General features: G+C 39.7%; 1 protein-coding gene across 6 annotated transcripts in view; it reads left to right on the top strand.

Moving 5' to 3' along the window:
• MAST4 (microtubule associated serine/threonine kinase family member 4) overlaps positions 1-14067 on the top strand; it is a 933584-nt gene that overhangs the window by 723340 nt on the left and 196177 nt on the right. For all 6 annotated transcript variants that reach the window (XM_082272235.1, XM_082272234.1, XM_082272236.1 and 3 more), the window contains one exon: positions 1709-1797. In XM_082272235.1, the coding sequence (XP_082128361.1) occupies positions 1709-1797 (89 nt within the window). The remainder of the gene's footprint in view (positions 1-1708; positions 1798-14067) is intronic.

Genomic DNA, 14067 nt, shown 5'->3' with positions numbered 1-14067 from the left:
AGGAGCCATTTAGTCCAGTCTAGAAGCCAACAGCCATGGAATTCCAGCTGATACAATGTACTGTACTGTTCAGGAGAAAGGTGCGAGAGATACAGCTTTGTAACCTACAGAATTTAAAGGGAATATTTAGTGTTTTCAAACATTTTCTTTATACAGGTTTAAATAGATCAGCTTGGTATAAATAATGTTATCAATCTGTGTGTTATATTTTTTATATCAAATCAGTATTTTTATGTACGTTTGCTCGTTACATAGCAGGCTAAGTTTCCTTCTTTTTAGTGCTACACAGTGGCGGTGCCTTAGGCCCCGTTCACACTGGGGCGATCCGACTTCCCGGGGCGACCTCCGAGGTTGCGGTGCGAGCAGCGTGCCGCGACCTCGGAGCGGCCGGCACGGACTTCATAACATTGAAGTCTATGCAGGTCGCTCCGGGTCGCCCCAAAGAAGCTCCGGACCCTTTAATCTAAGTCGGAGCGACTTGTGTCGCTCCTATTAGAATGGGTGCGCAGCTTCTCTATGGAAGCAGCTTGGCCCCACCCTCTTTCTCCTGATTTCACAGTGTTCACAGAGTTCACAGTGTTCTTTGAATGTGTCCTTGCTGAGCAAACAACTTCCTGTGTTCACTAATCAGCAGGGCAACCACTCGACATGGTGGCAATTGCTGTAGTAATGGTGCTCAGGCGTGTTCAGATCATACCCACCAGGAAGCCACCACTGCACACCGCCAATCATAGGCAGGGTGTGTATGTGCAGCTGTGTGCCGGGAAATGCCTCACTGCTTATTATTTGCGGTGTGCAGTAATGCCGTCCTGGCAGGTACGATCTGAACACGCCTTAGCCCATCCCTGGTGCCTACCACAGTGATTTCCAGCTTCCACAGGGATCCCACAGGTATGACACATGCATACTTACCTTGGTCCAAGATGGACCAATGTAGCTAGGGAGAAATAGTCATATCTAAACTTCAGCAAGCTAATTTACTACTCAAGAAAATGTTTAAAGTCCAGCCACAGCTTTTACTTTTTTGCTTCGGATTTTGTGAGATAGGATTGAAACGCCCTCAAAATTAAAAGAAAAGTACAACTATTAGCTTGACATACATTTATAATGTTCATAGCCTGGCCAACGTTTCAGTTTAAGTCTATCCTTACGTGCTCATGATGTCCTGACCTTTAGGCTCCGTTTACATCTAGACTTTTTTTGGCCGATTTTCTGGTCTGTGCCTCAGCTCTGAAATTGCCCAAAAAGACAAATCCCATTCATTTTATGGACCCCTCTTAAAATCTGAGCAATCTTTTCCCTTAAGCAAAATGCCTGTCGCTCAAAAAAGTACATGCACTTCTTTTTTGTCAGATTATAGGAGTTTTACTGCTTATCTACAGCACAAAAAAGGCCTGTGCAAAAACAGCAAACCCTAGATGTGAACGGAGCCTTAAGAGCCAGCACTGTACGCTGATTGGAACCCCATCGCTTCACACATTGCTGTTAACTTAAAATCGGGAGCCTACTTACAGGAGGAAATACCTCATCCGTGTGCTGCTGCTCACTCATTGTCCAATCAACTGCAAGTTTGGAGGGCACGTTGAACTGTGCAGTTCCAATGGGAAAGTCATTTACCTAGGACATAAACATGATTATATTTGTTTTACCAGAAATTATAATTTAGCGTTGTTTGAAATCGATTGTAACACATGTTTTTGCTTTTCAGTTGTAGGACCAGCAATAGGAAGAGTTTAATTGGCAACAGTCAGTCTCCAGCCCTTCCTCGACCCCACTCGCCTCTTTCTGCTCACACTGGTATGTAGCACTCTCTGTCACCTTGTTTTAAATTTCACATCACATATGCTCTTGTTATACATGACTGTGCTCTAGATCTCACTTTATCATGTTAATTATGTTTATTGCGGCTGGAGTTTCTGGCATCATTTTACCTTTTGGAAAGCAAAGACGAGAAAACAGCTTTGCAATTCGAAGTTTATGACCCATAACAGCACCACTTGTCTTATCAATGGCGAGAATCAATTTTATGGTAAACAAACATCTTACAGTTTTGTGGCAAGTGCTGAATCAGATTAAAACTTGGATGTGTGACTCTTCTGATGTGGAATATTTTGGCGGAAACTGCCCCAACAGCCAACTTTAAAGTAGTAACAAATTTTCTTTGTAATAAGTTCTTATTAAAGTGGTATTAAACACAAACCCATAAATTGAATATATACTGCAGGTTACCAATCACTAGATGCGGTGGCTGCATTAGACTTTTTTGAGGCTTTTTTACCCTCTGATGATCTGGCCAGTAACGCACGTTCTGTATTAAAGTGCTTTGAATGAAGCACATGGGGCACATTTGGAGAGCAGCATTTCCATTCTGGGGGGAAGAGTAGTGTTAAGTGGGTTACACTTACAAGTGAAAATTGTTCGTTCATTTTCGGTATGAGAAAAATGTGGGAGCTTGTCCCTTGGAAATTTTCTTCAGAAGGTCCAAATCGGCTGTAGAAAATTGTGTACACACTAAACGAAAATTGTACAAAAGTTCTTTGAACGAAATTTTTTTATAGTGTGTACGGACCCTAAGATGTACTAGCAAATTTATATAACAAATGGAAGCCAAACTCCAGGTAACACAAGTAGTCACTGTGACGGAATCCGGACACCCCCGACTCGGTATCTCTGCCAAGAATCTGCTTTCTAAACTCTGGAACACGAGATCCGTGAATCTGGAATCTGGCTATAGTTACCCCAAGAACTCGACAGTACAAGTTTTGGAGTCAAACAGAATCAAACTGTTTATTCAAACACATGCACAAAGAGATATACACTCTGGGACAACTCCTCCCCCTCAGCAGCCAATCCATATACACATATACATCCCATAATAAGTTTATCTTAAGGCAGACAGAAACAATAGAAGAACAATGGGATGCAGGTACTTAACAATAACAAACCCCACCCCACTAGCAAGGGTCTATGAGACACTCCTGCAATATTCTAGCAATCTGTTAAGTCAAACTGTTTATCTTTATATATTTCCTGAGGGATATTGTCCCAAGTGAAAGAGCCCCTCACTCTTTCAACACAAACCACACATATAGAAGTCAGGATAACCGGGGTAATACCAAATGCTGAGTCCAGTGCGGTTGTAAAGCGAGTCTGATTAGTGCAGACCAGACTGGGGGTCTTGGTCACCATGTGCCCCTAATAGACACAGGGTGACTTACACATAAGAGGGGCAGGGGAAGCTGGACAAGGAGTCTCCCAACCTCCCTTAAGCAATCTGGGTTCCACAAGCCCCACAACCAAAGTGACTCACATCACAGTCACAGCAAACATTTTTTTTCCTTTTGATATAAAGGTTCATAAATCATAAAAGCTGATCATTGTAAGCACACCTATCAGCGTTCAATGGTTTGTCACATCCCTGTACCGCATACATCTGTAAGAGAGCTTGTTTAAAAATAAAAAAATTTAAAAATACTAGTTGGATCACCAGATGAAAAATAGAAATAAAGCCTAAAAAAGAAAATGAATGCAGCCATTACATCTAAGAAATAATGCAATAAAAAACATTTTGCTTTTGGGTTTAATACTGCTTTAATTTCTCAGTTTTTATATTTATTTATAAATGTATGTCTCCATGGAGCATGTGTGAAGGCATTGTGTACCTGGACAATCTTTTTTTTTTTTACTTCTCTAAACACCTTACCAAAATCGATACGCCCTAATATTATATAAAAACTATTTTTACACTTGTGTGCCAAGGAGAACACAGTTGCATTTCATGAAATCTCTTGTGCTGGGTTCACACAGGTCTGGCTGTGGTTTGCAGTCTGGTGTCTTGTTCTTTTTGTGTTCACCGGTTCAGGTGCAAATTTTTCCCTGAATTCGCACCTGAACTGGACCGGAAAAGGCAGTTTCGCACTGCAGCCGCTCGGGACATGTGTGAACAGGCTGCATTTAAAGCCGGTCACACTCGCATGTTATGTGAATCAGATGCAGTATAAAACACATATAATTCGCATATATGTCAACCCAGCCTCAATACAAAGATGTTCTTTGTATAAATACTAGAGGTGCGCTGAAAATGAAAATTTTGGTACCAAAACTGAAAATTCAAGATGCACTTGGCCGAACCCGAAAATGATGGTTTTTAATATATATATATATATATATATGATTTGAAATATAACTGTATTATATTGACTTTTTAATTAATGTCATGAATTTGTCATCATTATTGGCACCTTTAGCCCAAGAAAAGCGCAATGAAAATGCATCCCTTTAAATTCTATGTATTTGTCTTCACACTGGCCTGTTGCGCTTCCTTTGATTGCTGCATTTGCAAAAACGCACCTCCCCGCTGAAATGCACTGACAACACAACAAGGACACATCAATAATGCATTCCTGTTATATTGTTGTTGCAGTTTTTGAGTCACATGACCTATGAAAAACACACCATAAGCACAGTAAAATCATTAAAATATATATCTGGACACACGTATGTCAAGCAGGATATCTCTGCGCTTATTGGAGGAGTCAGCTGGTTAACTGCTAAAAAACAAACTGCTGCTACTTCACCAAATATTGTATAAATTGGAAAAACATGGTGTTGGAGAGACCCCCAAATGGAAAAAATGGAAATTGACAGAGTGCACTCTGTCAATTTCCATTTTTTCCATTTGGGGTCTCTCCAACACACCATTCAAAATACCCACTACCGTGGTTCTGAGCTCTGGGCCCTTTACGGATTCAGGCAAGCCCTGCAGTCGAATATTATTCCTCCGGCTGCGGTTCTCGCCATCATCCTGCTGCAGCCGCAACCAGTCATTTTACCTTACATGTGACCATTATACTGAGTGGAGTCTGTGGAAAGGAGGTCTGATCTAGTATATACAGCGAGGATATATCAAGGCTGTTTGCTGACACCCATCATCAATATCTTTGATTCCCGCTTTCTGTGCTCTTGTGTGAGAACACCTGAGCCACTATATCTGGTGAGTTGCCACTTCTACTGACCCCTCGGTGTGACACTTGGTGGTGGTTGAAAAAGGTGATCCATTAGCAACATCACTCTATCCTGGACGGTCTATGGACTTTAAAGGACTTTTTACCCTTATTTGAGTGTTTACAAACACCCTTTATTTATGGTTGTATTTTATGCAATTTATGAGTCATATCAGAGTGACTTTTTGCGCTACTATTCTTTCTATTCACCATAAAATCATTGTAAAATCGCATGCGTTCTCAGCGCCATTATTGGCACTTTTTTTTTCTATCGGCAAAATGGCAAAAACACAATTTTTGGCCGACATGTTTCGTCCATCGAAATTTCGATGCATCTCTAATAAATACTGGGTGTCACTTTTGTTGCCAGCGGTTTAGACATTAATGGCTGTGTGTTGAGTTATTTTGAGGGGGACAGCAAATTTACCCTTTTATTCAAGCTGTACACTCACTACTTTACATTGCAGCAAAGTGTCATTTCTTCAGTGTTGTCACATGAAAAGATATAATAAAATATTTACAAAAATGTGAGGGGTGTACTCACTTTTGGGAGATACTGTGTGTGTGTGTGTGTGTGTGTGTGTGTGTGTGTGTGTGTGTGTATATATATATATATATATATATATATATATATATATATATTGTAAGGGATTAGCTCGGTGGTAGGCGTGGATGACCCCTTTGGGGGTGCGTTTTCACAGAGAGATAGCCGAGCAGAGGTTGCAAACAAGACTGATTTATTCATGCAATTTACTTCACACAATTGCAAGCGTCAAAACAGCCAAAATAAATTAAAACAAAATAAATCCTTGCCACTGTGGGCGGCTACCTTCACACACACTGGAACCTATCTAATGAAGTCTGTCCCCAACCTACTGTTGGGCAGACTTGGCTGGTCATACAGCAGACTCTCAATAGTCCATGTTTTATCTCTCCACCACAGCAAACAGTTCATTTAACATGTCCTTAACTCATCACAATGAGAATGTCTCTTGGCTTGCCTCTTCACATGGCAAACATTCCTTTATTTCTTTCCCATAGAAATAGTTCGTTTTCTCACCTTTGAGACGTCTTCACACTTGGTTACCCTCCTTAGCGCATATCACTTAAGGGGGTCTTCTCTCATGCTCACCAGCTTGTCGGGAGGCACACATCTGACTGTCCTCCTTCTCCCAGCCCACATGGCTTCAGTCCTTCTCCCAGGCGTCCTTAGCGTTGGGAGGCACACATCTGTCTGCCTTCCTCTCCCAGCCCACACAGCGACAGGAGGCAGCAATCAATAGGACTTCCTTTGGACAAATTATAGAGGCCTTCATTTCCTCATTCCGAACAGCTGAAGGCCTTTCAACTTCCTTAGACAGTTCTGGCTACCTTTGCAGCCGACACCCTATAGTAATTAGTGAACTTTCCAATCCAGGTGGGAATGTGTCTCCTCTCTGTGACTACACTCCCAGATTTACCTGACTTCCTGTCACAATATATATAACCAAAACAAATCAGTTCAGACATTATGTGTAATATAAGGGAATGACACAGGGGAAGAGTATTGAACACATGAGGAAATTAAGGTGCAAATAGGCATGGAAAGCCAAGACACCAGCTAAAATCTATCAGTAAATAGAAAGCAACCCTGCCCCTTGTCAGTGCAAATTAATATCGGCTGGTTCAGTCTCAATTGATGGCCTATAAAAAGGTGTCTCATTACCCAGGTGGCACACAAGAAACATCTCATGATGGGTAAAAGCAAAGCGCTCTCTCAAGACCTTTGCAACCTTATTGTTGAAAAACATATTGACGGCAATGGTTACAGAAGGATTTCTGAATGTTCCAGTGAGCACTCTTGGGGCCATAATTCTTTAGTGGAAAGAACATAATTTCACCATAAACTGGGCACAACCAGGTGCTCCTCAAAATATTTCTGACAGAGGAATGAAGAGAATTATCAGAAGAGTTGTGCAATAGCCAGGGGCCAGTTGTTGAGAGCTTTAGAAAGTCCTGGAATTAGTAGGTATAATTGTTTAAAAAAAAAAAAAAACAATAAGTTATGCACTTAACCGCCATGGCCTGTATGCACGCTTCCCACACAATACTCCATTGTTGAAGAAAAAGCATGTTGAAGTTTGTTTAAAGTTTGCTGCACAACATTTAGATAAGCCTGTGAAATACTGGGAGAATATTTTCTGGTCAGATGAGACCAAAATTGATCTCTTTGAATGCCATAATACATACCATGTTTGGAGGTCATATGGCTCTACACATCACCCCAAAAACACCCCTATGCCAACAGTGAAGTTTGGACATGAAAACATCATGGTGTGGGGCTGTTTTTTTCAGCATACAGTACTGGCAAAGTTCACGTCATTGAAGGAAGGATGAATGGAAAAATGTACCAAGACATTCTTGATAAAAAACTGCTGCCATCTACCAGGATGATGAAGATGAAACGAGGGTGGACATTTCAGCAAGACTATTATCCCAAGTACAAACTCAAGGAAACTCCCAATTGGTTTCAAAGAGAGAGAATTAAAATAAAGCTGCTAGATTGTCCCATCCAATCACCTGACTTGCATCCAATAGAAAATCTATGGAAAGAACTAAAGATCAGAGTTTAAAGAAGAAGCCCACGGAACCTTCAATATTTGTAGACTGTGAGTGGAAGAATGCGCCAAAATTACACCAGGGCAATGCATGCAACTAGTTTCTCCATACAGGAGGCATCTTGAAGCTGTCATTACCAACAAAGGATTTTGGACGAAGTATTAAATACATTTTAGTTAGTATACTTTTTCCTTGTGTCATTCCATTTTATTTAACAACCTAAATTGTGAACTTATTTGTTATGGTTTCTTTGTATGTATGGATGGATTGCATGGGTTGGTACTGACATGTGGTGAACATTTCATGTCAATAGCACCTTTGGAAATATATTTACCCAGAAAAATGGTGACGTGTTCAATAGTTATTTTACCCACTGTATATGTAGTAAAGCGCTGCATAAACTGTTAGCGCTATATAAATTCTGTATAATAATATATATAGTAAGGGAAACCGAGGTAACCCCTATATGTGACATATTGATCCTCCACAAAAGGGGAAGAGAGCAGCTCACTATAAATGCCAACATTATTTTAATGGAACAAAAAGGATGCACACACAAATTCCACCTTGTGCAATAACCACTCTAATGCTTTTCACTTCACCAGTGAAGCTTAATCTCTATGATTAAGCTTCGTATCTATGAATAAGCTCCTTTGGTTGAGTGACAGGTGTTAGATATTTATTGCACAAGGTGGACATTTTAAGTGCAATTTTTTTTTGTTCCAATAAACTTATTAGCTTTTATGGTGAGTGGCTCTCTTCCTTTTTTGTGAAGGATCAATGTGTTGGACGGACGTTCAGCGGCTCACGATTGCACAGAGCCTGCTCCTGTAGCTAGGAGAAGGGAGAGAAGCCTGTAGCAGAGTACAATTTTCACAAATAAATTAAATACAACTCTTAAACCATTTTCAGTGTTCTGTTAGCATTTAGCCTTTTTACACAACAGAGAGTGAGTGTGAGAGAGCCCTACTCACTAGTGAACACACGTGTACAATGGTGGGAGAGGGTGGGAAGACGAGGAGGTTTCTCTCCACTTGAGCCATAAACCCTGGAGCCCTCACCATGTGTATGCGAGAAACCTATTTGACATACACACTGTCCACAATCCTGCCAGTCTGTAAAGGCATGATTGCACACCTGTTCAGATCATTTCAAAGTCTTGATTGAAAAAGTATGGAGGTTGCTTTGGTCCTTTTGATCATTTCATTTATTAAAACTGGTTGAGAAGAGTTTAAATTGTTAGAATTTTGGCCAAGTTTATAATCATCATTAGCGTGATCTAGTGGACACAAAATGGAAATTTAAGCTTTGAGAAGCAATACAGTTTATCTTTGTAAATCTTAAAAAAGTAGAGAGGTGGGGTTAGCTTATCATTAATACTCAAGTTAATATGCTAACTTTCTAGTATCAAGATCAGAATATGACTATTTCCTCTGCCCCCAGATATCTCTCGATTTAGTACCAAAGTCATTCCTGGGTGGCTTCACCATTATGACATAAACCAGGTTATGCTCTGTGGAATTATTGCAATCATTTATGCATACTAGAAAGTGTCATGAAGTGAATGTATTAGGGCAGCTTATATTGAATCAGACTTATAATTATTGTTATCTTGCTTTAAGCTATACACTGAGATCGGCAGTACAGTCTTGTAATTTATTGAATTTCTAATAATGCTTTTATGAGTTCTCATCTTGGAGAACTGCTAATTCTGAGTTAGCATGTAGATCACTTTATCATAGTATGGAGCATATTCTCCTTGGAATTGAGTAAAATCAAAATTACAATTTGCTGATTCAATTTAAAAGCAGATTCCAATTTCCAAATGATCATGACCTGCATGTAATTTCCTAGGTGTACAACTCATCCATATACACAAATCAGTCAACTGAAGACATAGAATGTAAGACTGCACATTAATATTTATTATGAATATGGAATACATATTAAATTAGTATCTTACGTATGTAACATAAACAATCTGTTGAAGACCATTCCTAAGGAACTTTTTTTATAACACTAAGATATTTAATAAACCTAACAATGTACTCATTTGCTCTCTTTTGGCTGTTAAACACACTAAAGCTGGCCATGGGTTTATTTTATTTATTTTATTACAGGTACTTATATAGCACCATCAATTTACGCAGCGCTTTACATATATACAGTATATATTGTACAACACATCAGTCCCTGCCTTCTAGGAGCTTACAATCTAAGGTCCCTAACTCATTCATACATACACATACTAGGGCCAATTTAGGACAGGAGCGAATTAACCTACCAGGATGTCTTTGTAATGTCCCCGGAGGAAACTCATTGAGGAACAGGGAGAACATGCTGGTAGTGCCATGGTCGGGATTCCAACTGCAACTGGCTGATCGATGTAAGATTTTCAACAAGCTGGTTCAAAAGAAGTTGATCATTAGATTTAACTTCCGTTGAGCAAGAGTGGCCACTCATGAATCAAAATGTTTCCAGTGCATGCTGAACCTGCAGGCTTTTAAGCCATCTATGATTAGTTTAAGAAAAACCTTTGTTATATCTATTCCATACATAAATAATATTGTTTATCCTGTTAGAAATCAAATGAGCGCCTATCTTTATGTAGTGAGCAAACGCTTCATTAAAATGTTACTACAGAACATTTCCTCCATGTTGTGGAGATAAGTAAAGGGGTAGGTTTGCTATAGTCCTAACGCACTCCCTTTCTTGGGTGGAAAATTATTCTCCTCCATAGATATTATACAGTTACAGGCAGGATCACTCATTAAAAGTAAAGTGTAAAATCCAGAAAAGAAAAGAATGCAACTATCGCATCTAAGGACTGATTAGCTTTAGTGCATTTCTGACATTTTTTTGGTTTATAAACTTTCCATCAGCGTAACCTGAAGCTGGTTATCAGACACCGCAAGATATTACATCATTTATATACTTGGACATTTTGTGCCCCATTTACAGGTCAGAGCCCCCAACGTTTCTATGCAAATTTCATTTTTTCTGATGGTATTTGCATAAGCAGTCACTCTGCCTCTCACATGACAAAGTGCAGGCCTTGTGGGTTGTCACTGAGATGCTGAGGTGGTGAAGTGAGTGTGCCCCCCCCCTTCCTCCACCTGGGGGTGGTGGAAATTAAGCACTAGATGGTACCAGTCAATGAGTTTCATTGTGGCTGCATTGGATGGTATGGAAGAAGGCTCTCTCCTTTTTTAGGTTTGTTGCAACTTCACTTATTTATAATGGATCTATGCTGCACCTGAGCACCACAAACCAAAAATGCTATTTAATTAATTTTCATATTTAAACCAAACTCACCCATCCATCCGTGTCTCTGTTTTATTTTGCTGAGAAATCAAACTCCCCCAAGCATTTCTGGCCATGACCATCTTGAGTAAGGGCAGATAATTCATGTAGCATTTACTTCTTGGAATGCATCTGCCCTTAGCTCAGGCATGCAGGCAGGAGGGTGTGCTTACTTGTGAGAAACCCCCTGAAGACTCCTGAGATGTATGACATAATTTCCTTAGGCCTGGAAACAAAGAAGTAACTAAAGAAATGTTTTAAAAAAAAAAAAAAGTTTAAAAACAATTAATATATGATCTACTTTCCTATCTAGTTACTAATGCTAACAGTATAAGAAAAAGATAAATAAAAATAGTCCATGTTGATTGAGTGAAGTTCCGCTTTAACTACCAGTTTTCGTACTAGCCAGTATCTATTACTTTTTTTTTTTTTATCAAATGACACTTTTAATCACACAAGACTTTTGACCTGTAAACCTTTAACATAACCTATTAATAGTAGTGACAAGTGCTAAATGTGTTTTTATAGTCTGTGCAGCAGGGGTTTCATTGCAGTAATCTACACTGCAGACAAAAAAACAGATTCCGGTTTTCGACAACTAAGTAATTTGTGTTAAAATAGTTCTTTTATATATATATATATATATATATATATATATATATATATATATATATATATATATAGTTTAACCATAATTCTTACCTGCCAATATTGGCATTTTATTAAAATGACTTGCATAGACAAATATTCAAAAAACTGCAGTATGATTTTCTTTCTTGTTGCAACAATTTGTTGAGAGATTTCAAAATTCATAAATTTTACAGCCTTGATCGTGTGTTACAAACTTTACTGTTTGTTTGCAAATCAAGTTGGGAGGGAGGTACTGCTTTAGCAATTAAAAAAAAATCACAATGTAGTAGCTTCTTACTGAATAGGCTTATTGCAAAAACAGCAACGAGCCTATAAGTAGTTCCAAATCAGATATAAGGCTTATTTCAACATACACTGTACACACGTATGGGGTCAGTAAAATGACCAACCATATAGTTTTTATGTACTGTGCAATCAAGATAATCAACAAGCTAGACATCATTGGCCTTTACAGAGAGGTATGTAGTCATAGTCCACCAATTATCAAATCATATTCACTCCATTACATAATCATACATGCACATCATGTCCACTATACATTTCATAAGATAAAACTGTCACTAGGGATGTTGCTAGGTCGGAAAAGACCAGGGGCTTCAGCCCGAAGTTAAATGCTATAACCCCTTCCACATTTTAAAGTAGTCCAGCCCAAGCTCCACCTAATGCCCCCCCCCCCCCCACCCCTGTCCAGTGCCCCACCATGCACAATGCCCAGTGCCCATCAGTGATGCCTCACCAGTGCCCATCAGTGATGCCTCACCAGTGCCCATCAGTGATGCCTCACCAGTTCCCATCAGCTAAGCCTCACCAGTGCCCATCAGTGCAGCCTCACTAGTGCCCATCAGTGCAGCCTAACCAATGCCCTTAAGCACAGCCTCACCAGTACCCATCAATGCAGCCTGATCAGTACCCATCAATGCAGCCTGATCAGCGCCCATCAATGCAGCCTGATCAGTGCCCATCAATGCTGCCTGATCAGTGCCCATCAATGCAGTCTTGCCAGTGCCCATCAGCGCAGCCTTGCCAGTGCATGGGGAGAGGAGAACCGCCAGTTTACACAGAGCGGGGCTCTCCCTCTTACCTGGCGCCACACAGCTTTGGTCACGCCAAGTCCTGGCTTGGCTCCTATGATGGACGTCCTGGCATTGGACCAGTGTGACGTGCATCATAGGTAAGCGGCAGATATTTCTTCTTAAATACTAGACCATAGGGCAATAGGAATGGGGCAAGAAGGATTTTCCTGGTTCCGTCAAAAACGATAGAATCACATAAATTCAAAAAGTCTTTATTACATATATAGATTACATATATAGAAAAATTACAAAATATACACAATAAAATCAAGGATTAAAAAAAAAAAAAACTTGTTACAATGGCCTAACTGTGGCTTCCTAGGTATATTAAAGTCTCAGACATGCATCTAAAATGGGTGTTATATACGAGGTAAGCAAGGTAATGCAGCAAAAACCATCCTAGAAATTCCTTATACATAGAATACTACCATGGATGTCCCAACTGCAATGGAAATTCTAGCAAGCTTTCAGGGCACCTTTGACAGGTAATTTGCAGCCCATAGATGATTAGAAAAAAATGAAGGCTATTTATGGTCTTTCCTCCTCAGGTTTCAGTGGGAGCATACTCAAAAACCTTTATTATTGTGTGTAAAGAAATCTTATCAGTATTGGTCCTGTTTCCATGTATAACTTGTAATTTTACACGCATAAGTGTGTAGCTATATTTCTCATTAGATATGCAAGTTTTGCTTTTTTTCATTGCAATGCTGTAAAAAAGTGGAGCTTTACTGCAAGTCTGTTTTATTTGACTCAATAAAAACAATGAACTCCCTCTTAATTCAAATAAGTCAGTGAATAGTTTTGTCTGGGGCAAATGTTAAAAATCAGTTTTACCTACCTTACCCTTGCTCCTGCAATGTTCTTCCTCTACGTGTCACTCTCAGGCATTCTCATATCATCTCATACAATGCAAAGCCAACAGTCATGCATTATAAAGGCAAGTATGCATGGCTCAATTTTCTCTTGTTTAGCCCACAGGCTAAATGAGAGAAAATCAGGTAATTTCCCCATCCATGCTAATAGTGTGTACCAAGGAATCGCAACTGCTGGCTACTGTAATCAAGCAACCACAGCACTCGCAGCTGTCTGAAAACACAAGTCAATGTTTGGCTTCCACTTTGCTGTTGATTTTTTAAATTCGACTTTTCGGGCCATCTATGAGGACCTCACATGAGAACATTAAAGTTCTGCACACAACCTAGAGCATCAGAGACAGGTTTGCTGGCTGCCAGGACAACAAGGAATAGGCTTAATAAAACAGGTAAAAATTAGCCTTTATCCTTGCAGTGCAGTTGTTGGGCACCCTACGAGGGGTAGAGAGAGTTCAGCTTTTAATATTTTCAGTCAATGATGTTCAGTTCAGCTTTACAGTACTGGCTACATGTTTTTTTCTGGGTCAGTGTCAGTGATTAGAAGCATTGAAGCCAGAGACAACTTGA

The sequence above is a fragment of the Pelophylax lessonae genome (genome assembly GCF_965119305.1).
Source record: "Pelophylax lessonae genome assembly, chromosome: 1".
Lineage (NCBI taxonomy): Eukaryota > Metazoa > Chordata > Amphibia > Anura > Ranidae > Pelophylax > Pelophylax lessonae.
The sequence above is the reverse complement of the archived record's forward strand: the minus strand, read 5'-3'. Positions and strand labels throughout refer to the sequence as shown.